Below are 27,903 nucleotides of genomic sequence, written 5' to 3' on the forward strand. Positions count from 1 at the left end.
AAATGAAGCTCACTAATTATAAGGTGCTGACAAAACCTGTCCAATCCAGTTCTTTTTAAGTTTTAAATGCTCAGATTCAGGCAAATGTGTCTTCTGTAGAGCTAATGAGATTCCTGCCCTCTGTAAACAATGGATTAAAAGATCTAAGGCAGCCTGGTTTTTTACCAGAGGTAGGTCTTGTCAGATGAAGCTGACCAATTTCTTTGACTATTCTTTGAGGAATAGTTTAGAGTTTGCAGCTAAGACTCAATGCTAGAAAATGCAGAGTCATGCATTTGGGCTGCAAGAATCCTAGGATGAGAAATTCTAACCATGAAACAAGAGCAGGATCTGGATGCGATCATATCTGATGATCTTATAGTTACCAATCAGGTGCATAAGGTGACAGCAAAGTCAAAAGGAAGGGCCACCAGAAAAAGGTCCCTGTATAAGTATCTGCTGAGATGTCATTTGGAATTTTGTCTGCCATTCTAAAGATTGGTCCTTCAGAAGGATATAAACTGGATGAAGTCAGTCCAGCGACAAAAGCCATTCATAAAACAAGGGCAAAGAACTGATGCATCATCATCAACTTGAGAACTTTAAAAGTAATAGAGGATATATTCTTAGATTTTTGAATTTTCCCAAATCTAGTTTAGTTTCTCCTATTGACATGTTGAAACATTTTACATTGAAAATTTTAAAGTGTCCAGTGAATCTTTCCCACCAAGATGTTCTATCTTCCTGGGAGTGTTTGAGGGCACAGACAAAAATTCAGAGAAACAAGATAAACCTTTCAAAAGCCTAGAGTTAACTGGCTTTTTACAAGATTCTCAATTAGATATAACTTCTCATGTAACCTTGTTGATTAGTTACAAATTAGAATCAGATAAAGAACAGACTCAAATTGTTTTTTTCATATTAAAAATGGTCTTTTCTTAGGTTGTAAAGTAGTGATTTATCGATTTTTTTTTTTTCTTAATGTGGCTAAGGCTACAAACAGAAGTTATTTTTGATGAAAAGGCAGAGGCTTTTGGCCCTCAGAGCCACTTTTTTCTTAGATTTCCCTGCAAGTGTCAAGTTAAATTGGAGAATAATTATTATGTTTTTTAACAACCTGATCAGCTTGAGGGCTTTTTTTGCAGAATAGAGAATCGCCTTTAGCTGTGAGCCAGGAATAATTGTCATTCTAGTGAATAGGTTTATAATATATGACATATATTACATTGACAGGTTTTCTTTTCTCCCCTCACATATTGGAGTCGGAATGTATTGTGCTTCCTTTCTTTTTTAATATTCTTTTCCTGTAATAATTTTCCAGTTTCTGTAAAGTTAATATTTTTCTGACCAGCTGATGCCAGGTCCCTATACAAAGGATTGAGACCCAAGGCCATGGCCTAGCTGAGGCCATGTCCTGATGATAGAGCCCTTGCCTAGGCTAGGCGTAGACCTAAGACTAGGCCTCAAGATGCAGGAGCAGGCCTTCCGTCATCTTCTTTCTTGTTCTATCAACTCAAAATAATGTTCTGACCCTGGAGGTCATGCTGCAGTGATACCACTGTGGTGCCTTTCTTCAGAGCAGATGGCAACAATTTATTGTATGGCCTCGGGGGAAAGGTCTGAGCCTCAGTGACAGGGATGCAGCATCATGCTGGGCCCCAGCATTAGGCATACGTTCAGGACAAGGCCGGGACCCTGCATCAGACCTGGAACTAGGCCTGGGCCTTGGTGACTGAGACTTGGCCTCAGGCCAGGCCCCAAGATCATCTTAGGCCTAGGCAAAGTCTGACCTTGGCAAGGAGACCCAATCTTGCTCATGCCCCAGCATCTGACCCTGGCCTAAGCCTCAGTGACTGGGACTTGACCATGGGCAGGACTAGGCTGAGGCCTTATCAAGTGGAGGCCTGTTATTTTAAATACAAATACAAAAGTACCCAAAAGTTTCTGGTATTTTCATCTACTGAAAATTTTCAATTAATTTAATTCATTCAAACCAAAAATGGCCTCATTTGTTCATTTTGCCATTTTGTTAAAACCCTAGTACTTTGTACCCACAGACTTTAGCACTCTCAGGCCGATTCAGTAAAGTCCGCGGGAGAGCGGGCGAACGCCCGCTCTCCTGGCACGTGCACAGGCCACTCGCCTGTGCGCGCGATACAGTATTTAAATGAGGCCCGGCGGTAGAAACGGGCAAAAGAAGGCACTAGGGACACTAGTGCATCCCTAGCACCTCCTTTTTGACAGGTGCAGCAGCTGTCAGCGGGTTTGACAGCCGACGCTCAATTTTGCCGGCATCGGTTCTCGAGCCCGCTGACAGCCACGGGCTCGGAAACAGGACGCCGGCAAAATTGAGCGTCCGGTTTTCGACCCGACAGCTGCCGGCCGACTTCCAATTTTTTTTTTTAACTTCGGGACCTCCGACTTAATATCACATGATATTAAGTCGGAGGGTGCACAGAAAAGCACTTTCCCGGTGCCTAATGTGCACTTTCCTGGTGCCGGAAGAAATAACGCCTACCTTTGGGTAGGCACTAATTTCTGAAAGTAAAATGTGCAGCTTGGCTGCACATTTTGCTTTCTGAATCGCGCACGAATACCTAATAGGGCCATCAACATACATTAGGTTCGGCAGGTTGGACACGCCGAACCTAATGTATGTATGTTTCCACCCCTTACTGAATAAGGGGGTAAGGGAAAACGCGTGTCCAATGGAAGGTTAACAGTGCGCTCCATCGGAGCGCACTGTACTGTATTGGCCTGTCTGTGAGCTGTTGGAAATTACCCTCCCTATGCTCGTTATTGTACATTGCAGTCATCTGTGCATGCTTATCTTCAAAACTATGGCAACAAAGATAGTAAGCATCTTAGTTGCTGCAGAGTCAGAATTCTTTGAAATGCTGTTTGCTCTGTCCAGTTTGATATCTCTGCCCTCTCTTCCTGAAACACAAAAGTGATAAAGATCTCCAGCAATACAAGAGACATCATCTACTTTCTTTGGCTTTGAGACTCCCACAGTTCTTATATTCTGCCTTTGTCAATTCTCCAAGTTCTCTTGTTTAGTTTTACTCTATTAACTAGAGATGTGAATTGGAACCAGAGGGTGCACAGAAAAGCACTTTCCCGGTGCCTAATGTGCACTTTCCCGGTGCCGGAAGAAATTACGCCTACCTTTGGGTAGGCGATAATTTCTGAAAGTAAAATGTGCGGCCCGATTGTTTTTTGTTTTTTTTTATCTGCTGCGCCTGATCCGATAAACAAAAAACCCACCCCGACCCTTTAAAACCACTCTCTTAACCTCCATCACCCTCCCGACCCCCCAAAAAACGTTTAAAAATTACCTGGTGGTCCAGCGGGGGTCCTGGGAGCATTCTCTCGCGCTCAGGCTGTCGGCCGATAAACAAAAAACCCACCCGACCCTTTAAAACTGCTCTCTTAACCTCCATCACCCTCCCGACCCCCCAAAAAACGTTTAAAAATTACCTGGTGGTCCAGCGGGGGTCCTGGGAGCATTCTCTCGCGCTCAGGCTGTCGGCCGATAACAAAAAACCCACCCCGACCCTTTAAAACCGCTCCATTAGCCTCCACCACACTCCCGACCCCCCCAAAAAAATGTTTTAAAATTACCTGGTGGTCCAGTGGCCCCCGGGAGCGATTTCCCGCTCTCGGGCTGTCGGCTGTCACTAATAAAAATGGTGCCGATGGCCCTTTGCCCTTACCATGTGACAGGGTAACCATGCCATTGGCAGGCCCCTGTCACATGGTAGGAGCACTGGATGGCCCGCGCCATTTTTAAAGATGGCGCCACCAGGTAATTTTAAAATGTTTTTGGGGGGGTCGGGAGGGTGGTGGAGGCTAAGGGAGCAGTCGTGGTGGGTTTTTTGTTTATCGGCCGACAGCCCGAGTGTGAGAGAACACTCCTGGGACCCCCGCTGGACCACCAGGTAATTTTAAAATGTTTTGGGGGAGTTCGGGAGGGTAGTGGAGGCTAAGGGAGTGGTTTTAAAGGGTCGGAGTGGGTTTTTAGGTTGTGTCCTAACTCCCATTAGTGTGCACTAACCTGATTAACAATTTTTTCATGATAAATCGGTGGAATTTCTATTAACGAATAATGATGATTTCAAAAATATCGGACGATATTTTAAATCGTCAAAAAACGATTCACATCCCTACTATTAACTCACAGATTCCATGGTCTTTATCTTTCTTTGGAAATGTATTTACTTATATTTAGCTCACACCTTTTCACTTGCTCAAGGCAAGTTACATGCAAGTGTTTCCCTACCTATGAGAGCTTACAATCTATGTTTATACCTGAGGCAATGGAAGATGAAGTGACTTGCCCAGTGCACAAGAAGCATTAGCAGAATTTGAACCCCGGCTTCCCATTTACTTCTGTAACTACTAGACCACTGCTCCACAGAATCAATTTTTTCATGCTTATGTATTTTATTTTGAGTGATTCAAGCACCCAAGGACTTAACTTCTGACTTCAGGTCATGCACTGTTTTATTAATGGCAATTCTCAACATCTTGAACTCTTCCACTAATGCCAAAACATCAGACTTGGCTACTGGCTGATTGTGATCTAGCTTCCCAGATTCTGGAGCCTCTACATTTGCCATATTGAAGACTCTTTCCTGATCTCCAGGAGGGACTCTACTACATACTCAGGTGAATTTTAAAACCAGAACACAGATGCGCATGTATGGGCGTATGCCAGCTCGCAAAAAGGACGCAGCCATTTATAATGCATATGTCTTTGTGAATATTCACACGTTATAAAATAGGCTGAATGCGCCTAATGTGCACAAAAATTTATAATGGATGCATTACTATGCGCGCAAATGCCACGTCTACCGTGGAAGTGGGGGAAATTTAAGAGATACATGCACTGACGCAATTACCAGTTTTCCCAGTTTGCTCCCAGTTTGCCTAGACAAGGGATGGGACTTCCTAATCCCCCCTACTTAAACAGCCTCTCTTTCACCCTGTAAGCCCCAACCCTTAAAACCCCACTGACATGCCTAGATTTTATTTTATTACTTACACACCATTCATAACAGAAGTAAAGTTATGCAGTAGGTGCCCCGGTGCCTGCTTCTGCACGTAAGTATTTACACGCTGGTTTCATTTTTAAATCCAGGAATACCCATGCCCTGCCCATGCCCCACCCTTTTTGAGAAATTGTTTTTGTTTGAGTAGCGGGAGATATGCACGCATGCAGGCGCCTTTTAAAAACCGCGTGGCACGTGCTGGCCTGACATACTCACGTATCTCCCAAGTTTTGCGCGCATAGAGCTTATAAAATTACCTGTATGTCAACAGAGGAGAATATGAAGGCTTGGACTCCATATACTAATAGTATTCCGGAATGAAAGGGAGACAAAACAGGTGGCAGGATTACAAAATCCCTCAGCCAGCTAATCACAGAGAAGAAAAACCTCCTTGAGAAGAATAACATGTGGGCCACCAAACACCCTCAGAAAAGAGAGCGAGAGAGAGAGAAAATTGTTTCTGTACACCGGTGTTTCAATCTGTCACATAATCATAACCAGCAAAGCCTGCATGAAACAATAAATGTCCACTCTTTCTATTATCAATCTTTTCATTTTTATTACCTGCACCGGACTAAGGCTGTGGAATATAAGTTTCTTTAAATAAATAAATAAACAAACACACACATAAATAAATAAATAAAGTCCCAGCGGCCCGGGTCCCTACGGGCTCCTCCTCGGGGGACTGTGGGCTTCCAGTGGCAAAGACACAGTTCCACTCCTCGACGTCACAACTCTTTGTCTGCCTCCACAGTCGCCTCAGTCTCCAGTGCCGAGGGTCAGCTGGTCACTTCTTCTGTTCTCCCTCGCCACCCGACGGGAGAACCTACGGATCCATTTCCTAAGGTATACCATCCTCCCATCGGTCCAAGGGTTCACAAGCCTGAGCATAACAAGCCTCCCGTCTCACCACAGGCTCTTCTGCAATAACTGGTCTACAGTCCTCAGTGAGCAGCTGTAGCCATCATAAACCTGTTTTGCTACCAACTCCTGCAGCTCTCAGAAGCGGCAGCAAACTCTGGGTTTGAATTCTCCACCCACAGGCAATCTTTGCACTGCTCATCAAACTACGGAACCCACTTGGGCTTGGATCAGAAACATCACAACATGCTTCAGTTTTAAGAACAGTCAGCCTATAGCAGCCATTCCCGAATAATATCAAACAGGGAGCATGAGACCCTGCACAAGGTAGCCATTACCAATAGCAGCTTGCTTGTGCCCTTCCCCTCTCTGTGCACCTTCGGTTTGCAACAATAATATACATACTTTACAAATACAAACATGACAATGTATATTAAAACATTATCATCAAATATTGTGGGAAGCTTTTTACTCACATTTCTTCCCTGTTTTCCTATTATTGTACCTGTTATAACTCATCTCGGTTCTCTGTTTCTTATAGATATAAGACATTTCAAGGCAGAGATTCTAATAATGTTACTTGCCAGTGGTCTGATTTTCTACATTATCATATCAGGGTACACAGTGATCACTTTACCTCTTATTGATGCAATATATTTTTGGTAATACCTTCCTGCTGCATTTCAACTTTTCCCTTGTAAATACAGGTACACAACACAATATAACCTTACATTCTATTAAAAAAAACACAGCAAACAGAAGCATCTGCTTATGATTTAGGTTATTTTTTATCATTTTAGTAAGATCTACTTTTGGAAGAGACATGGTCATTGGTGCATGAAGAGGCATCCACATAGTGCAAGGACTAGCCATGATGACACTGTTTTCTGGAGAAACCTGTTGGATTATAGTAGCTTTACTTATCTGATGCTTTATGATTATGGGTGTGAACTAAGTTCATTAAGATAGAAAAGGAACAGTAATTGGTGGCAGTGGGCAGAGATAAGGGTGATTCCCTATCATTTGTTCACATAGAATTTGTTCAGCACTACTTATAAAAGTAATTTTTTATCTTTCTTTCTCTGTTTTTCTTTCCTAGTAGGTGACAGAAATGACTGGATTAGAATACTGCAGAATGCATTAATGTCTCAGCCTGAAGCCTCTTGCACTCCAACTAGCATCACCTCAGACAAAAATGGATATCTTGAACTAAGGGGTCACAAAGCTAAAATCTTCACTGTTTTGCATGGGAACAAAATGCTGCTCTGCAAAAGTGAACAGGTAAAGCTTGCTTTAGAGCTCTATGAATGAAAAAAAATGTTTTTTTTTAACTATGAACTCTCAACACTGAAAGCTAAAATGCTCTATTATTTTAGCATCAGTCACATTTTACAAGACTGGGTAGTGAGAGTCTCTATGCATTGCCTCTTGCTAGAGAATGAGACCAAACTGTGGTGTTGTCGCCTGTTACACTTTTTAATTTGGGTCTTTGATTTCACTCCATACTGGATAATGGATTTTCCCTGTAGGTAGGTTTACTGTTTTAACTCTTGGTTTCTGTTATTTTTCTATTCAATCTAGATATATACTATTTATTTGTCTTAATTGCCCTGGGTTAGTCCCCATTGCAGTTCTATTCATTTTTTAGCTATTATATCATACTATGCTTTATTGATTTACACATACGAAATGGAGATGTAATGTGAATGTGGTGGGAGGGGGGGCTAAAGAGTTATATTTTATATATTCAGCTATTTTACACCTATAGATGCATCTTCAGTTAATCCTTTCTGTGGGGCTTAGGCAACAAATCCCATGCTAAAATTGGAGTGACGTATTGGCACGGGTTTTGGTTTATGCATGCAGTGGAAACCCATGACCCTACAGGATGCAGTAAGCTGGCAGTATGCAGATGGGAGTAAAAAGACATGCTAAACCGAAAAGGCATACTTTTTTTATCCGCAGGCCATTTGCATGCCAAATCCATGACAAAACATGGTGCATTTCTCTGCTGTTGTTTATTTATTTATTTATTTGCGGTTTTTTTTATATACCGAGGTTTAGCAGAAGCCTTCGCCCCGGTTTACAATAGAACAAATTAGTTACATAGAACGGTCAAAAAAGAACAACGAAAGGTTACAAGGAACGGTACAAGGGGGAAAAACGGAGGAAAAAAAACCCCGAGGTTTATGAGACCTCGAACTAAATGACTAATAGTCGGGGACTGAACATAAACATATGAGCAACATTTGAGCAAGGATGTCAAGAGCAGATTAGAAACATTGTTAGCATAGCTAACTCAACTTAGAAACTTTGCTGGTTCAGGGTGGAAACTTAGCCATCGCAAGATGGAAACTGGGAAGAATATTGGAAATTATGTACAGGGTTAAGTTTCCGGGGGGTGGGGTGGGGAGGAACGTTACCAGGGTAGGGGGTAAGGAGGGGAGAAAAAGGAGGGATCGTATCATCATGGATTCATGGTGTGTTTGTCTTGTATGGGAGGTGTTAAAGATGGTATTAAGGGATTAGCCTATGCAGTCTCTGAATGTTTTTGTGAATATCCAGGTTTTCAGTTCTTTTTTGAAGGATTTGCTGTCAGTTATAGAGCTTAAGTATTGAGGTAGGGAGTTCCAGATGTGAGGTCCTGCGATTGAGAAGGCTCTGTTTCTTGTGCACGTGAGTTTGGCCGAAGGCAGTGTTGGTATTTCCAGTAGTAGTTTGTTGGTAGATCTTGAGAGATGTTGAGGTTTGTGTTGGTTTAACATGCTGTAAAGTGAGTTGTTTTCCGATTTGTGAATGCCGTTGTGTACTAGAGTAAGGGTTTTGAATTCGATTCTCTGATCGATAGGGAGCCAGTGAAGACTTTTTAGAACAGGGGTGATGTGATCGGTTTTTTTCTTTCCTGTAAGGATTCTGGCAGCGGCATTCTGTCGAGTTTGGAGTGGTTTTAGTGAAGATCTGGGTATCCCTAGTAAGAGCGCGTTGCAGTAGTCAAGGCTGTTGAAGATCAGCGATTGTAGCACTGTCCAGAAATCCTGATGGTGTAGGAGTGGTTTTAGATGCTTCAGGACTTGTAGTTTGTAGAATCCCTCTTTGGTTTTGGTTGCGATGTTCTTTTTAAGATTGAGGTCTTTATCAATCCAAATTCCGAGGTTCTTTGTGTTGTTTTTTATCTTGATGTTGATGTTATCTATTGTAAGGGAGTGTGAAGTGATGGTTTGTTCTGGGATGTTTCTTCCAATAAGGATGCATTCAGTTTTATTCATGTTCAAGCATAGCTTTAATTTGTAAAGCATGTTTCTGATTAGTGTTAGATATTTTGCTGCAGTGGAGATGGCGTCTTCTATTGTGTTTGTAATTGGGATGATAACTGTATGTCGTCTGCATACATGAAGTATGTTAGTCCAAGGCTGGAGATGAGGTGGCATAAAGGTAGAAGATATATGTTGAAGAGGGTTGCAGATAGAGCTGATCCTTGAGGTACACCGGTATCAAGAGGAAGGGGGTTCGAGGAATTGTTGTTTATTGAAACCTTGAAGAATCTGTTTTGAAGGAAGGAGGAGAACCAATTGAGGGTACAGCCTGTGAGGCCGATGTTGGTTAGACATGATAGAAGGCTTTTGTGGTCAACGGTATCAAAGGCCGCAGAAAGGTCTAGGAGAATTAGGAGATGGTTTGTTTTGTTGTCGAGTCCTCTTAGTATCTCATTCGAGAGGTTGACGAGTAGAGTTTCTGTGCTGCGGTTTTTTCTGAATCCGTGTTGTGCATCGTGTAGAATCTTGTTGTTTTCAAGGTGTTCGTTTAGTTGATTCAGGGCAGCTTTCTCTGTCAATTTGGCAAGTAGAGGCAGATTTGAGATCGGCCAGTAGTTTTTCAGGTCATTGGGGTCTAGGTTCTTCTTTTTTTAAGATTGGGGTTATGGTTGCGGTTTTTAATATGGTTGGTAGCTCACCTTCTTCGAGAGATTTGTTAATGATGGCGGCTATGGTTGGGGCGATTATATGAGCCATCTCTTTCAGGTTACGGGTGGAGATGGAGTCTAAGTCGTGCCGGGCAGGATGGATTTTATTTATCATTTTTTCGGCTGTGATGGAAGATATCAGAATGAATTGCGACCATGGTGCTATGTGTGTTGGTTCGAAGTGGCTATCAACAGTTGTGGGGTTGGTGAATGTTTTAGTAATTCTGTTGATTTTGTCTTTGAAGAATGTGGCTAGGTCTTGAGAAAGATTGGTTGCATTGGTATCTGGGGTGATGTAACTTTTATCCTCTGTGAGGTTCTTTACGATGTTGAATAATGCGTTTGAATTGTTAGCTGAGTTTTTTTATCTTGTTGCTGTAGTAGTTTCGTTTTGTGTTCATGATCATGCTTTTATATGTGGCTAGATGAGTTCGGTATCTTTGTAGGTCTTTAGGGCAGTTTGATTTTTTTCCATTCTTTTTCTAATTTTCTGAGTTTTGTTTTCATCGATTTTAGATTCGAATTAAACCAAGGGTTGTTTTTGCCGCTGGTTGATATTCAATTCCTCGTTTTTTCTGGGTTTATCTTGTTAGCAGTCTGTTCTGTGAGTTGGTGCCAAGATTGAATCGCGAGGTTGATGTTGGATAGGTCTAGATTTGCCAATTGTTTTCCGAGCTCCTTTTGTAGTAGGTCCTGTTGAAAGGGAGGTCGGTATTTGTAGGTGTTAGGTTTGCTTTTAGCGGTTATGATTCTTGGCTGTAGGTGCGAGTTGCATTGTATGAGGAAGTGGTCAGACCATGGTACTGGGTTTGCTGAGATGGATATATCGGTGAAGTGTTGATTGGTGAAGATCAGGTCTAAGGTGTGACCAGCTTTATGTGTGGGGGAGTTTACATGTTGATCGAGGTTACAGGTGGACAGCATGTCTAGAAGTGTTTGACAGTTCTGTGTTTTAGGGTTGATGTCGGTGTGGAGATTGAAGTCTCCGAGGATTATCGTTGGCTTTTTTGTGCTGATGTTGGTTATTAGGAATTCAGGGAGTGGTGATAATTCCTTGTTGAGGAGGTTAGGAGGGCAATATACAAGGCATACTTGTAGATGTTCGGAATCGAAGAGAGCGATTTCGTATTTCTTTGGTAGGTTGTTAGGGGTCAGTTTCATGCGGAGACTCTTCTTTACTATCAATAGTAAAAATATTTGTCCTGTTGCTGTGGAGGAAGGGTTCCCTCTTCACCCCTGATTCTATTCGTCCTCTCCTCTCCCTCTGATGGAAACTAGTGGCACAAGGCAACTGGCTCTTAGTGGCTCCCCCTGCCTACTCCTGTAGTGGAGGCTGGTATTAACTGGACCTGCCTCCACTTTAGAAAAAAGGTAGGGGAGACACAAGAATCCGGTGGCCTTGTGATACTAGTAATACTCTTACTGATTCAGGAGGCTGCTGAAAGCTGCAGGATGGCAGGGTCTCTCCCAGACAAGCATCTGAGATAGTGACTCTCCATCTCCCACTCCCCCTCCCCTGGGCTCGCATCAGAAGCAGTCCTGGACTGGATGATTGCCTAATTTCCCAAGATCACATGAATATTGTAGCTTCCCTCTAGTTGGGAAGTGGTGGGAGATGTTTCTATCCCCATCCCAAGTGCCATTGTCACTTTGCACCAAGGGGATGGCAGAAAATAGGGAACAGGTGGGAGTCGTGAGATAGATAGATCCAGGAAACGCATTGAGTGAAAGTTGCAGGACAGCTGAAGCCTGAAAAGGAGGCTTACAGTTGTGCATCGACTGTGCTGGAGATAGCAGCTGTATTAACACCTTCTTCCCTCAGCAGCATATTTGGTGGTGGCGGCACTCTCTGATCTGTCCCAGTCCTGCTCAGCGGAGCTCATTTCTGTGCAGAGGAACCCCCCATGCCTGAATCAAGAAATTAATATAAAAATCCATGTAAGGTGGAGGTGCTGCAGATCCAACCTGAGGACACACTGGAAAGGGGGGAACCTTTGGCCATCATAGCAACCTGGCATTGGGACTTCCAAGGGGGTCAACAATTGCAGGAAGTTAAATTTCCTATGCATGTTTTTTTTTCTGCAGTAAAACCCCTATTACATACTTGGGTCTATGTAGCATGAAAAAAACCATGCTAAAACAGGAGTAAAAACCTGTGCTTTGGATATCGCAACTTATTAAATTGACCCTTGTGTTTCCTCATCAAGTAGAAAAAAGCTTGTAGATTTCTTTAAATAATTCTGGCTCCTAACAATGGATTTCATTTTCACTGATACACATACAAAATTAAATAAAGGATCAGTATTGTAATATAACATACACCTGAATGAGTAAAGGATAAGAACAGTAGAATTAACTGAACAGCCTTTTAAAGATCTCTGCGGACGCTACAGTCTAGCATTTTCCTTAGTTTGTTGTTTTATTTTTGGTTAGTCAAAAAGCAAGATTGCATGTATTCTTTTTCATCTTACCAAATATTACTTTCACAAAATTACGTATGCACCTGTGAAGATTTACTATATAAAATATTCAACATGAGGTATATTGCTGTGCGTTCCTTCATTTTCTTAGTCTGTCATAATGGCTTTTTTTTGTATTTATGATAATTTTTACTGAATGGAAAATAACAGTGCAGTATACTGTTAAAGCCAGCAGAGGGCAATGTTGTTTTAAAAATCCAGGTTTCTAAGCTAGAAACCAAAAAGGGATGCATTACGTTTAAACAAATACATGGCGGTATGACCTAGTATCCTGCTCATATTGGCATTCACATCCATGCTTGTATTACTCCCACAGTGACTTACAGGGGTGTATTATGACTGCAGTGCTAAAAGATACCTACTTAGACTTCTTAGTGTTGAAACAGGATCAGATCAAGTGGCTACGTTGATTTGTTTTAAGCCTTGGCTAAAAAATTATCCTGTGCCCCCTGCACAGTTTGTGGTGGTAAACTGTTATTGGTTCAGTCACTTCAGGTGACAGAGGATATACTATCATTATCATTGCTTTCTCTGTATGAAGTGGGCATTGTGTAAAATATGTCTGTTGAACATTTTATTTAAATCCAGTACTAGGGAAAGGGGGGAACTTTTGTAAATATTTGAAAAGCATTTCTTAAAGCAGGGTACTGGCTTTACCATTCTTCACTGATTCCTTTTACAGTAAAGATTACTGTATAGTGTAGCATACAGCATAGAACGTGTAAAGACAGGGGGCATTTCAATATTAAGCAGTTTTACATAAACATATCCAAAAAAAATGGTGAGCATTTTCTCCTAGCTCAAGAAGAAAGTTTTTTGTATTACTTGCCAGTTTCATTTTCTTATTTTATTTTTTACTGAATATTTTCAGCCTCTCCCTGATTCTCTGTGGTACATCCTTCTAGACTCTCTTCCCCCATTTATTTGTTATTAAATCAATGAGTTCTCCAGGTCTCTAAGAGATGCCAAGCATCAGGGGCCTCTGCATTATTATAAAGCATTTTTATATTAGTTCTGAGAGTCATTGGAACAGAAGGAATCAGAAGGATTATTTATTGTGAAGAGCACATAGGCCACTGCAAGTGTCTGTTAAATTTGAGTAAATTGAAATGACTGTAGAACATTGCTACTTACTTTAATAAGAACAGGGTTTATCTGTCCCTTTAGGAGAATGCTACAAATTACCGAAGGTCGATCACCAACAATAACATTTAATATGCTGCACCTTCTGTACTCTCATCTTTCTTATAACTATATTACCTTATATACTAAAACAATTAGAGAGACTGCAACATGTTATACTAGCTTGTGTTTATTTTTGTACTAGCAGTTGTGAAAGATGTTGCTCTATGGGCTGTATTCCAAATCATTTTTTCATATGCACCAAAAGGGACAATAAGTCACAAAAGATAAGGATCAAAAATTATCATCCTTATATAAACACCAGGAAAAAAAAAAGAAAGAGAGCCGAGATAATTCAAGAAAAGGTCAGCTATGAAAATGTATCTTAATAAACTGCAGAGCAAATATTTAAGTCTTCTAAAAGAGTCGACTCACAGAAATGATTTTAGTACATTAAAATGAAAAACAGTGTGACTATAAAAGAAAAGTATTGAAATCTAACCTATAATTTTAATTAATTTATTTATTTTTGTATTTATTAGCAATATTTATATTCCGCCTATAATGTGCATGCTAGGTGGATTACAGGTACATAATTAAAATGCAGTAAACAGTATGTTGTATCTGTGGACCCCTTTGACCTAGGAGGGATTGGCTCTGACTGCAGGGAGGAGCCCTTTAGGGTCCCACTGTCGACAGGCAGACCCAGGAGAGGCAGAGACCAGTCAGGACTTTCACCTATATCAACCCTCATTCCCTTCACATTGAAACTTCGGGTGCCGAAGGCAGGGTCTCTGCTGGTGGATGAAATGAAGGTGTGTAGTTAGCTTCGGTCATAGACTGTGGCAATCAGGCGAGTGCCAGATAGACAATAATCAGAGGTAGGCAGAGGTCAATGGTGACCGAAGTTCAGGCAGTGGTCAGAGGCAGGCAGTGGTCAGGGTTGTCTGAGATCCAAGCCAATGGTCAAAACCAAATATCTATCCAAGTAAGGATACAAGGGATGGATAGGCAGGGCAGGAAGTCAAGGACAGGAAAAGGCAGGAGCAAGGCTGTCGACAAGCTGACAAAGACAGAAGTAAACTGGATGAGGACTGAAGACAACAGTAATGTCATTTAAGCAATTCAAGGGTTCATGCTTGCCCAGGGTGACCTGCGACATGGGAGTCATGGGCCCATTTTAACACCTTTTCATGCTGTCTGGAATGTATGACTGTCTTCCTTGGAGGGACGGATACAGTAGTGTCCAGGAATATCTTAGTAGGATCAATGTTGTGCCTAGAATGGTCTGGAAGGAGAAAAAGAGGGCATCTGCCCTTTGGTTCTTGAGTGTCCTGGTGATACCGTAACTCAAAATTAAAGTGAGCCTAGAACAAGCACCAGTCGACTTGTCTTGCATTAAGCTGCTAAACTTGGTGTAGATGCTGGAGGTTCTTTTGATCCATGTATATAGTAACATGGTCGCGGTGTTGGGTTCCCTCAAGTAGATGGCGTCATTCCATGAGAGCTAGTTTAATGGCCAAGAGCTTTTGATCTCCAATGCATTAGTTGCATTCAGTCAGGGAAAATGTCTTAGAAAAGAAGGAACATGGATGAAGTACCCCTTCCGGAGTATGTTGGCTAAAGACAGCACCTACCCCAGGGTAGAGGCATTTATGTTTATGATGAAGGATTATGTTGACTCCAGATGACATAGGCACAGCTTGTTAGTGAAGGCATTCTTTAATTTCTGAAATACCTCAATAGCCTCGGGTGGCCAGTCTTTGTTGTTAGCACCCTTGCGGGTAAGGGCCATAAGGGGGGCTACCAGAGAAGAGTAATTTGAGATAAACTGACAGTTAATAATTAGCAAACACCAAGGATCTTTGTAAAGCTGGAGCCCCACAGGGTGAGGCAAATCCATGATGGCTTTAATCTTGGCAGGATCCATCTGAAACCCATCTTGTGAGCCAATGTACCCAAGGAAGGGAAGCTCCTCTTGTTCAAAAATACATTTTGGCATAGAGATTATTCTCATGCAGACACTGAAGAACAATGTGAACATCTGTTCAGTGGGAATACAGATGTACAGTAGATCGTGAAAGATCTCTTTGACCATTTTCTGGAAATCTGTTGAGGCATTATCTGTCATGAGTGTTAAATGCAGTTTTCCACTCATCACTAGTCCTGATGTGGGTAAGGTTGTACTTACCCCTGAGATCCAATTTTGTGAATATCTTAGCACCTTGTAGGTAGTCGAAAAGCTCCGCTATTAAAGGTAATGGATAATGGTCCTTCTTGATGATGGCATTCAGACTGTGATAGTCTATGCATGGCCTTAGGGATCCATCTTTCTTTGCAATGAAGAAGAACCCAGCCCCTGCTGGGGAAGAGAACAGGTGAATAAATCCATGTTCCAGCTTCTCTTGAATGTAGTCAGACATGACCTGTATCTTTGATAGTGATAGGGGATATACCTTTCCATGTGGTGACATGGATCTTGGGAGAAACTCAATGCCACAGTCATATGTGTGATGCAATGGCAATACTTCCACACTCTTTTTTTTGAAAAGAAATCCTTATATTCTGCATACTAAGGAGGATATTCTGGAAATAGAGAGGTCATGGCCATGGAACAAGGAGGTTCTATCAGCAACAAGCAGGAATCTGTGCACCCATAGCCAAATCAAGTGAGTTGTAAGGCAAACCAGTCAAAGTGGGTTGATGCTGTTGGAGTCACAGGAGTCCCAGAATGATGGGATGAATCGCTCTGGAGATCACATGGAAGCAGATTTTTTCCAGATGTAGGAGACTGGTGCATAGGGTCACAGACATCGTAACCTGCCCTGGAAGTGGGTCTCCATAAACAGAAGAAAGTACCAATGGAGAGGTCATCAGGACTGTGGCAATCTGTAGTTGGCAGACTAATTCCTTAAGTTGAAATTTCCTTCCAGACCAGAATACATGAAGACCTGGATGGAGAAACGAGTGGAACCCAACTCCAACATGACAGGCAGTAGCAGTTGGGAAGTTGGAATGGTATGGCCTAGGGTCATCTCCCAACAGACCCTAGGCATTGAAGTTTCCCAGCTTCTATGGACAGTAGGCCAAGAGATGGTCTTGGATGGCGCAGTACAGACAGAAGCCCTGCTCTCTGCACTGGAGCCTCTCTTCTGAGGCCAAGTGGCAGTGTCCTAACTGCATTGGCTCTTCTGGGAAAAGGGTATGCTAGCTGGAGGTGAGAGCAGGTGCTGGAACCAAGGTGCCAATGGGACCTTTTGTGCTGGACGGGTCTCTTGAGCCCTTTGCTGCAAATGATGATCAGTTTTGCCTGTTAGAGCTATGAGAGCTTCTAAGAAAGTGGGAAGGTGCCAGGTAGCTAGCTCATCTTTGATCTATCCAGAAAACCCTTCTAGGAAGATCGCAACTAAACTGACCTCCCACCAGTTTAGCTCAGATGCCAAGGTCTACAATTTCAGCCCAAGTTTCGGGAGCCTTGATGGAGGTGACACATGTCTGATGCCATTGCTGCTGCATGACCTGGCTCCTCAAAGATCACACTGAAGTGTTCTACGAACTGTTATAGGTTGAGCAAAAGAGGGTCCACTCATTCCCAGAGGGGAGAGGTCCGAGCCACTGCTGTTCCATTAAGCAGTGAGAGTATGTATGTCTTTTTAAACTGGTTATTGGGGAATAGTTGAACCTGTAACTGGAAGTGCATTCTGAACTGGTTAAAAAGTCCCCAAAATCACTTGGGGTCCCCAGTATACTGGGGTGGAATGAGCAACTGGGCCACTGGCCAACTGGGTACTACCGAAGGTAGTGGTGCTGGTGCAAGTGGAAACAGTCCTGCTGGAGTGGTGAGAGTATCCAAAAGAATGGAGAGCTGATCCATCACAGTGGCCGGTAGCTCGGAGCTTGTGGACTATGCCAAATATGACCTGTAGTGAAGTTAAGTCCGCTGAGTCCATGGCCTGAGAATCCTGTTGGACGGAGGCAGGATTGGCTCTACCTGCAGGTTCTCACCATTAGCAGGTGGAACCAGGTGAGGCAAAGACCCATCAAGAACTTCACCTTTGCCAGCTCTCCTTTCCCTTGGGTTGAGCCTTTAGGTGCTGGGGCCAGCAGGGCTTAGTTGGGGTTTCTGCTGGTGGCTGAAGCAAAGGTCCATGATTAGCTTGGGTCTTAAGCAGGTGACAACCAGTCATGTTCCAGGTCCAGGCAATAATCAGAGGCAGACAGCGGTCAGTGTTGTCTGAGTTCCAGGCAATGGTCAAAGGCAGGCAGTGGTCAGAGGAGTCCGAGGGTCAGGTTGCTCAGAGGCAGGCAGCAGTCGGTGGTGTCTGAGATCTGAACCAAAAGTATAATCAAATATCCATCTGAGGGAGGAGAAAAGGAACAAATAGGCCGGGCAGGAAATCGAGGACAAGAACAGGCAAGGGCAATGCTGAAGACAAGTAGACAAAAACAGAAGATAAGCTGGGTGAGGACTGAAGACAAGTTAGTTAGCATTCTAGTTTTGAGTATAAAACACTAACATCCAAATGAATGTTATATGCCCAGCAGCATTTGAACACCGGCTTGTAGGAAACCTACTCCTGCAGCAGGTCTCTGACAACAGCCTGCAATGGTGTTCGTGATGGCTAGAAGAACAACTCCCTTAAGGAACCCTCAAGAGGTAACATATATATAGTTTTTAAATGTTAATTTTAGCCCCCTAAGGATGGGTAATATAAAATAGTACTGGCAGGCATATTTACAGTAATTATTTGAATCTTCTGCTATAAAGGCTACTATTTGTGACTGTGCATTCTTATCTACTTTAAAATATAGGCTACTAAAATATATTTTTAAAGACATTTCTTGAGCTGTGCTGTATAGTATACTTGTGGAGTTTTTAATTATTCAAAAGAATAAAGTAACAATGCTTCTAAAGCCCTTAATGGATTTGTGATAAGGTAAAATATGAATAAAGCACAACAATAAAAATGACTTGGTGAGCAAATCTAATTAGACAATGTCTGAACTTGTTTGTTTAAGATTAAAAGAAAATTGATTATCTCCCCTTCACTAAAACATTGTTATAAACAAAGAATAGATTTGTGCCTGGAAAAGTAATTCCCTATGCCGAAAAAGAGTAAAAATGGAGACCAGTTTCAATTGTAAATGGTTAGAAATATTTCCAAAACTTTTGGAGTGAATTTTCAAACATTTCTGTGGAGGTTGTGTGTGTAAAATAGGCATATACTGTCTACCTATGTAGCCCTCTGCTACTATTTTTGCCTTGTTTTCCAGAAGTTTAGGTTTTTTTGTATTTTCGGGGTACTCACCTTGCTTTTACCCCACCTTTTTGTGGGATGTGTCTCGGGGATATAAAGTTCCCTGTGAGTATGTGAAAAGGGTCCTTCCTCTGTGGATACTACCTTAGAGGACTAGTCAGGGTCTGTCTGCTCCCTTGGTGGATTGTTCTAGGAGCTGGAGAAGTAAAGAGTAGTAGGAATAGTGAAAGGACAGAAATTTTGAGAAGATTGTTTGAGAAATAAGAGGCTTTTGATTTGTTATCTGGTGTGGACCATTTCCTAAAAGAAGGGCAGACCCTCATCTCTGTAAGGACTGAGTACTTGGGGGTTTCCTTTTTGCGCCCAGTTAACAGTAAACGAGAAGACCTGGGATTCTGCGATCAGAAGAGTTTTTGGAAATAGCCTGGATTGGCTATTGTTGGAAACAGGATGCTGGGTTTCATGGACCCTTGGTCTGACCAAGTATGGCATGTTCTTCTTAGGACAAGGAAGAACAGGGTCAATATTTGTTCAATAATTTTTCAACTAGCCTATGCCAGCTGGCAACTGCATGGATTGACAATATACTTTTTTTTTTTTTTTTTTAGAAGAAAGCGAAATTAAGAGCAATTTGAGCAGCCATGACCATTTTATTCTCAGTAATTTCTCTCTTGGATTTCAGAGAGAAAAAGCATAGATTTTAATGCTTCATGCTTAAAAGGTTCAGAGTTAAAGAAAAGATTAGGGAAAAAAAAGTTTTAGATTTAGAGGAAATAGCAAGATGTGCCTTGAAAATCACTGTCACTGTGTGCTAATTGTGCTAGAATAAACTGTAATCACTATGTCATATCAGCAGAGTAAGTCTTCACTTCTCATGTACAGAAGGAAGAAAAGTATAGCAAGACAGACTGATTTTCTCTTTCAGCATTTGCAAGGTGATGCTCTCTCTCAGATACATTTTAAGAGGAGTTCACGTGAGCCCATAAACGTGCGTACTGGAGTGAAGGAGTAGCCTCGAGTCCCACTGTCGCTCCTTGTGACCTTGGGCAAGTCACTTTTCCCTCCATTGCCTCAGGTACAAACTTAGGCCTGGATTCACCATTCTATCGCAGAATGTTGAATCCAGTGAAAACGGGGGGTGGAGGGGCAAAGGGGGTATAGGCATGTGAAAGCCGGCAGCCTTCACAGTACCGCGGTGTTTTCACTGCCGATGACCGCACCCAATAGCGCCACCGTGAAAGGTGGTGCTATTGGGCGCGCTACTGGCAACGATAAAATTGCTTACGCGTTACTTATGACTTTTCATGTGCGATAGCAGCTTATCTCATGCGATATGTTATAACCTGTGTTTTGTGGATCCTTGGTTGCTGTGGAGATGACCATACCCACAGGGTGGAGCCCCATGAGGAGCCACATCACTGGGCTAGACTCGTACACACAAAACACAGGAAAGTTCTTTATTTAGACAGCTTGAAAATCTCCAGCAGAGGTGGCAGTAGTGAGGCAGTCTGTGGTTGTAGTCTCAGGGACCTCGGCAGAGGGAGCCCTTCTCTCCTTTATGACGTCAGGAGGTTCCGCAGCAGGTCTCCCAGTGAGGAGATACTGTGGATGAGATAGACTGAGAGTTAGAGTACTCACTAGGTGTTAGCTGTTGGTATGCGATTCCACCAGGTATGTTGTAGAAGATACAGGCACTGAGGCAGGGAGAGCAGGCCCTCGATGAGTGAGTACCTGTTCCCTGTAAGGCACCTGAAATAAAGCAGAGGGCCCCCAAGGAGCAGGTACCCAGGTTAGCAAATACCCCGAAGGGCAGAGAGAGAGCTTCCTGTGGCAGCTTGGAAGCGGCAGAGTAACGTAGACAGGAATGGATTTGAGTCCTTGCTATCTCTGGGAGCTAGCAAATCTGTGAAGGTAATATACCCAGATGGCGTGACTTCAGCATGAGGGAATGCCCTCGGTTCGTGCCAAGGATGGTATAAAAACGTGGGTTTTGCGCGCGCACTCCCTAATACGTACCTGGGAGGAGCAATGGCGGGAGGCTGCACCATAGCCATTCTGGGGACGCCAGAGAGGTCAGCTTGTCGATGCTGCGGTAGCCATCTTTCCCAGGTAAGCGGGAACAGCCATGAATAAGGTGGGGCGAAGCTGTCGAGGACCGACGGACGCAACACGATACCGGCTTAACGCGCGCAATAAGCGTTTGAAAATGACCCCCTTAGATTGTAAGCCCTCTGGGGATAGGGAAATACCTACAGTACCTGAATGTAATCCACTTTGAAGTGCGAAAAGTGGAATAATAAATCAATGCGAGCAAAAATACGCTGGATTTTGTATCATGCGTGCAAGTACACGATTATCATTTAAAATATCCCTACCATGTATATGTATGAAGTCTTTAAGTGCATACTCACAAGGGAGGGGGAGAGAGAGTCAGAGACAATCTGACATTCTATATATCTCCCACTGTAAGAGGGACATTTTCAACTCAGGGTGGGTTTTTGGAAGGCAGATGCTTCCTCCTTAGACAGACCAATGTAACACTGCCCTCTCCAAAACCCACCCTGAGTTGAAAGTGCTCCTCTTACATTGGGAGATTTATAGAGTGTCAGATTGTTTCTCTAAGAGAGCCTCTCTCTCTCTCTCTCTCCCTGCCCAAAAGCTCCAGAGTTGCACATCATCATGACCAGTAGTAACGTTATACAGGTAACATGGCCCTCGTTGCCATTGTCAGCCTTGTAAAATTTGGGGTTTACATGCATACATCTTGGCCCCACCCCAGAACACCCAGACCTTGCCCCTTTTCTGCCTCCTTATTCTTGACAAACGCACAGGTATGTACGTACGCGCATTCTTCCCAGCTTCTTAAAATCCACGTTGCTCGCGCGTGGCCCGCATACACATGTTTGGGGCTGTTTTTGCGCGATCAATGCTTTCAAAATCTCCTTGTCCCCGTGTAAGAGTCAGTCAGTGATTCTGAGACTCTGTACTAATTCTGTATGTGACTCTTGAACTAATTTCTTAGTACATAGTCAGGAAGCGTGTCTTGGGGTATTTTTGCCACAGTGCTTGCTGCCATACTCTTACTCCATGCCATGGGGGGGTCTTGATGCCACTGTATTTTCTGCTATAAACCTCACTCTGGGACCAATATAATAAAACCTGTGTTAAAACTGGAGTTAAATTGTAGCCCAGGTTTTACTTAACCAAGCACCTTAAAAACAGAGGTCCATGCAAAATGCAGTAATCTAATGAAATGCAAATCAAGCAGGAGTTTAAGAAGTGCACTAAATGAAAAATAAAAATTGCTAAAGTATGTGTTAACCTGAAAAATCTGTGTAAATGCATAAAAGTACTCTTAAAAAGTGCTTTAAAATAGGAGTGAGGTGGTAACAGCTTGAGGGGCCGTTGTAATAAAGTGCGCTCTGCCTGGTGCATAGGTTAACCCGCAGTTGGACGCGCGTTTTGGACACGCTAAACCAGGAATGGTGAACTCCAGTCCTCAAATGTCACAGGTTTTTAGGATATCCACAGTGAATATGCATGAGAAAGATTTGGATATCCTGAAAACCTGGCCTGTTTGTGGCACTCGAGGACTGGAGTTTGCCATCACTGTGCTAAACTAACGCCCGATGCAATAAGGGGATTAGCGCATCCAAAAAGTGCGTCCAAATCAACACATAGCTGATAGCGCTCATCACATGTGACTGCCATGTAGATAAGGCTATTAGCTATTGCCCATGATACAAAAAATTGCAGTGCACCTGACGTGCAATTTTTAATATAGCAAATTTAACACCCACCCCGGAGCGCGCGTTAAATCTTGCCGCACATCAAGAACTCAATATAAAAAATAAAAATACTGCTTTTCTCTGGGGACAGTGGTTTTGCCTAGCACTGCTGCGAGAAGCCACGCTCTCCTTTCTCAGCACCTTGACTCTTTGGGCTAGATATTTTTATTTTATGTTTTGGTTTGCACCAATGTAGATGTATTTTCTTCCTACTAAGCATTCAAGGGAAGGGCATCACTCCTCCCACTGCAATACAGCCATCTTGCCCGCCCCGATCACTCTGTCTTGTATTTCTTCGGGGCGAGAAAATGGATACTCGTATTGAGCACCCATTTTCCTAATGCGTGTCCAAACTGGGCACCTGTTTTTCCAATGCGCACATAGCCAGAGCTCCCCTGGGTGCCCGATGCTTTTTAACATGGCAGAAGATTAAAACATAGCATCACATACCCAGGAGAGGTGGATGTGCGGGTGTTGAAAAAATGGGCACCCAGTTTGGACCCACGTTTTTACGCATGTGATATTGCATTGGCCCCTGAAATTGGAAGGAGTGTGAACAAAATGACCTTTCATGCAAGACTGGCATGGGACATCCTGACATGGGCAAAATTTTGCATGCAGAACCATTTGGATAAGGCATGCATATTTAAATCAAAGAGTATGATCTCTAGGGTGGGCACTTACAGCCATTCAAGATGCATTTATGTGCTATTAATCACTAATGGCTCTAATTACCAGTCCCAGAGAGCTTACCCTTTGATTTCATTTGGCATGCCTTGCCCAAATGGATTTGTATGTGAGATTGTGGCCAAGTCAGGATGCCCAGTACCAGTCTTGCATGCAAGACCATTTTGGTCACACGCCTTCCAACTTCTTTTCTCCTATGTTTTCTTAACTCCTTGGCTTGAGGAGGAATAAAGCTTAACTCACAGCTGGACAGTATACACACAGTGCTAGCGTGTTTACTATTCAGCTGTTGGTGCCCATCAAAACAGCCTTTGCTTTGTTCAATTAGCAGTAGGTATCTTCCCTAGAGAGCATAATCTTTAATTTAACATGCCATTCCCTGTCAATATGGCATTTAATGAGAGAATGCACACACAAGTTGGGATAAGAACATATGAATATAAGAAATTGCCATGCTGGGTCAGACCAAGGGTCCATAAAGCCCAACATCCTGTTTCCAACAGTGGCCAAGGCTACAAGTACCTGGCAAGTACCCAAAAACTAAGAATATGCCCTGCTACTGAAGCTAGTAATAGCAGTGGCTATTTTCTAAGTCAACTTGATTAATAGCAGGTAATGGACTTCTCCTCCAAGAACTTATCCAATCCTTTTTTAAACCCAGCTACACTAACTACACTAATCACATCTCCTGGCAACAAATTCCAGAGTTTAATTGTGCATTGAGTGAAAAAGAATTTCTCCAATTAGTTTTAAATGTGCTACATGCTAACTTCATGGAGTGCCCCCTAGTCCTTCTATTATCCGAAAGAGTACATAACCGATTCACATTTACCCGTTCTAGAGATCTCATGGTTTTAAACACCTCTATCATATCCCCCCTCAGCTGTCTCTTCTCCAGGCTGAATAGCCCTAACCTCTTTAGTCATTCCTCACAGCATCAATTTTATATGCAATGCCATTTTGGAAGATATGGCAAAAAAAAAATAAATAATATTAAGCTCTCTGAGGAAGACACCTTCATCTGAGCAGTATGCACTTTGGTGTTGTTCATCTGATTTTGGCATCCTTTTGAATTGTAGGTGCCCTCCCAGAGAGTTTATGCTTGTTAAGCTAACTATAAGCGCCATCACAGAGAACGTATGCTTTGATTTTCTTGCCATTCCTTGCTAAAATGACTTTGGATGCAAAACTTTGCTCTTTGGAGTGGGCATTTAAAGCTAGCTGAATAAAGTGTAAGTTCCCTGTGGTGGGCATTACCAATTAAACAGTAATCAAAAGTTAGGATGCATAGTGTAGTGTACTGTTCTGCTGTAGATGCCTGCTCTAAGAGCTTACACTGGAAACTAAACTCCTGGGTCTGAAGTAGAATAAGCTCACATTTCTAGTGGCAACATTTATTCTGTACTGGGCACAGCAATAGTATAACATGGCCACCACAAACATGAGTTAAGTTTTCTTCCTGCCCTGACCCAAGCATTAAATTTCCCATGTTAAAAACCACACACTAAAATATTTCCTTGTTAACATGGCTCTCTGCATTGCTCTGTAACAGCCAATAGCTTGTTTAAATGTGATGTTATGAATCGCGCTGCCCGCAGGTTTCCCCCGCGAGCAGGCTCACTTACCTCACCATGCCTTCTTCACCGACGTGGCAGGACGCCGCCGTCGGCTTGCCCACGCGGCCTGGAGGCCGCCCTGCACCATCTTGTCCTCCGCGGCCGGAGCCGCAGCCTTCTTCGGGGCTGGGACTGCCCCCGACGCTAAGGCCGTAGCCCCGGGCTGGAGTAGTGGCTGGAGCCGCCCCCGGGGCCTCCTGCAGCGGCTGGAGCCGCTGCCGACTTCGGGCCTACGTCCCAGGCCAGCCTTGCCTCTTCTGACGTCGTGCGTCGGTGCAGGCCGCTGTCCGCGGTCCTGCATAGTTCCTGCACTCTCCCTAGGTGCGCGGCCGTGTCTTCTCTTTACATTTAAAGGGCCAGACACAGGAAGTGTCTTGGCACCACCTTGGTGACTGTTTCCTGTATCAGCCCTATAAAGGGCTGCTCCGTCTGTTGTTCCTAGCCTTGCATTGTCGTGGAGTCTTCGCTCTGGAGCCCATGTAAGGTCTTCTAGTCTTGTGGAGCTCCTCATCATGATGTCTTCTTGTCCTATCATGTCATGTCCTCGAGCCTGAGGTCCTCGTCCAGGTGTCTCGTTCTCCTATGTCCTGCTGTTCCTGCCTTCTGTGATGTTCCTTCCTTCGCCTCACCTTCAACGCTCTCGAGCCTTCTGGTCCGGTAGGCCAGGGGTCCCTCAGATGCAGTACTCCTGAGTGGACTAGCCTGCCGGTGGACGGTTGTCCTGTGCTCCTGAGCCGTCATGTCCTGGATGTGTGTTCCTGTGCTGTCCCGCTCCTGTCGTGGTCCGTGACCAGCCTTTTGGGGCTGTGTAGGGCGCATAACGGACAGGGTGGTCCGCGACTCAGTCCCGCGGGTGGCCTGAGTAGGGCACCCTGAGAGACAGTGCCAATGTCCAAGCCTCGTGTTGCCTTTCTGGATGTCAAGAGTCTCGTCCCTGGATGCCGTTGCATCAGCCATGTGTCTTCCTCCCTGGATGCTGTTGCATCAGCCATGTGTCTTCGTCCCTGGATGCCGTTGCATCGGCCGTGTGTCTTCATCTGGATGCCATCGCATCAATCATAGTCATGTCTTCATGTCAAGGCTCGTCTGCCCTCAACCTCAGGCCAGGCCTGCTGCTCCATGCTGCTCGCAGCAGGTCCGAAAGGGCCCGGAATGGTCCCATGGCCAACATCCTCGGATGTTGGCCATGGGAGCTTGCCGGCCTGGCAGAGGGTAGACCGTCAGCTATGCGGGGCCACCGTCAACCCTTGGCTTGGTCCGGAAGGTCTGGGTCGGGCTGAGGCCCATGGGCACACTAAACCACCAGAACATAACAGAATGCAAGGCCTTTCGAGGCCAATTACAACATGTGATTTGCATGTTCCCATGCTAATCATACCACAGGTTACTCAGCATGGTTTTTTCAGCATTAAAACCCATATTACATACAGTGCATGCGTAAGGTTAGCTCTGAAAAATCCACTCTAAAACCAGAGTAAAAACCCATGGTAGGCTCAGTGCAGCTTATTATAGCAGCCCCCAAATGCCTTGACGTGTTCATGCTGCTCTTGGTGTCTTAGAGTGTTGTTGCCTCTGTGGCTGATACCCGTCTGCAAGTTTCATAAACCTGGATGGAAAATCCCAAAAGTTAGAGTGAAAAATCGAATGCACTGGTTCGCTCATTTTCGTTAACGGAAACAAATGAAACAACTCAAATGAAACAAATGAGCTTCTGACCTGAATCAAGCAAAATAGGAAGGCCAAACAACTGCCAGCATGGTTTAAAGGTGATGTGAGAGAAGGCTGTTATAGCAAAATGAACAACTTTCAAAAATTGGAAAAGGGATTCAAATGAAGAAAACAGGAAACAGCATAATCACTAGCAAATTAGATATAAAGCATTGATAATGAAGGCTAAGATAGAATTTGAAAATAAGCTTGATGAAGAAGCCAAAATTTGTAATAAAAACTTTTTCAGGTACATTTGAAGCAAAAGACTATGAGGGAGTTAGTTGGACCATTAATTGATCTAGGAGTAAAAGGTGCACTAACAGAGGATAAGACCATAGAAGAGAGATTAAATAATTTATTTGCTTCAGTTTTTACTGTTCAGAATGTAAGGCAGATGCCCATGAAAGAAGGAAATGAAACAAATCTCAGTAAACTTGAAAGATATAATAGGGCAAATTGGCAAATTAAAGAATAGAAAATTACCTAGACCAGACGGTATAAATCCCAGAGTACTGAAAGAAATGAAAAATGAAATTGAAGACCTATTATTATTAATCTGTAATCTATCATTAAGATCAGCTAGAGTACCTGAAGATTGGAAGGTGGCTAATATATAATGCCAGTTTTTAAAAAGGTTTCCAGATGTGATCCAGGAATCTACAAACCAGTAAGCCTGACATCAGAGACAGGAAACATAATTGAAACTATCAAAAAGCACAAAAGTGGCGCACACATAGACAGTGATAGTTTAATGGGACTAGCCCAAGATAGGGTTAGCCAAGGAAAGTCTTGCTTCACTAATCTGATTTTTTTTTTTTTAAGTGTGAATAAACGTGGATAAAGGTGAGCCTGTTGATATAGGATATGTGTACTTTCAGAAGCATTTGACAAAGTACCTTATGAGCCACTCTTGAGGAAGTTAAAAAGTCATGGGATAGCAAGCAATGTTCTATTAGGGATATGTATAGGAGAAAAATTACTTTTCATTCTTCAGTGTGTTTTCAGGAGGTTTTTTTCCCACTAGTTTCGGTTTGTGGATTCCTTGATTCTTGTGAAAAAAAAACAAATCAAGCAAATCAAACCAAAAAACAAAAACTAGGCCTCCCTCCCTAAATCCCAGAAAATATCAGGGCCTGGATGACCCCTGGCCCCCAATTACTGTTTCCAGTGGGGATCCACCATCAAGATCTAGGCCGAAGCCTCAGACTTGCCTAGGCAGAGGCTTCAGCCTAGGCCAGAGCCCAAGCACAGGCCCAATGCTGTGACCCAACCAGCATCAGGCCTCGACCCAAACCCAGGCCTGATGCTACAACCTGACCTGGAGGCTGGGTCCTGATGCCTGGGTCTTGGCCCTTACCCAGGCCCGATGCAGCGACCTGACTCAGAG

The 27,903-nt window shown here is 43.4% G+C and overlaps 1 protein-coding gene across 5 annotated transcripts in view; it reads left to right on the forward strand.

The window, feature by feature from the left end:
* The window catches only part of ARAP2 (ArfGAP with RhoGAP domain, ankyrin repeat and PH domain 2), a 619,943-nt gene that overhangs the window by 242,167 nt on the left and 349,873 nt on the right, over positions 1 to 27,903 (forward strand). For 4 of the 5 annotated variants that reach the window (XM_029589653.1, XM_029589686.1, XM_029589677.1 and 1 more), the window contains exon 9: positions 6,994 to 7,175. In XM_029589653.1, coding sequence (XP_029445513.1) covers positions 6,994 to 7,175 — 182 coding nt within the window. The remainder of the gene's footprint in view (positions 1 to 6,993; positions 7,176 to 27,903) is intronic. The other variant, XM_029589667.1, reaches the window with a different exon arrangement.

Source organism: Rhinatrema bivittatum, chromosome 1, assembly GCF_901001135.1.
Source record: "Rhinatrema bivittatum chromosome 1, aRhiBiv1.1, whole genome shotgun sequence".
NCBI classification, from domain to species: Eukaryota; Metazoa; Chordata; class Amphibia; order Gymnophiona; family Rhinatrematidae; genus Rhinatrema; species Rhinatrema bivittatum.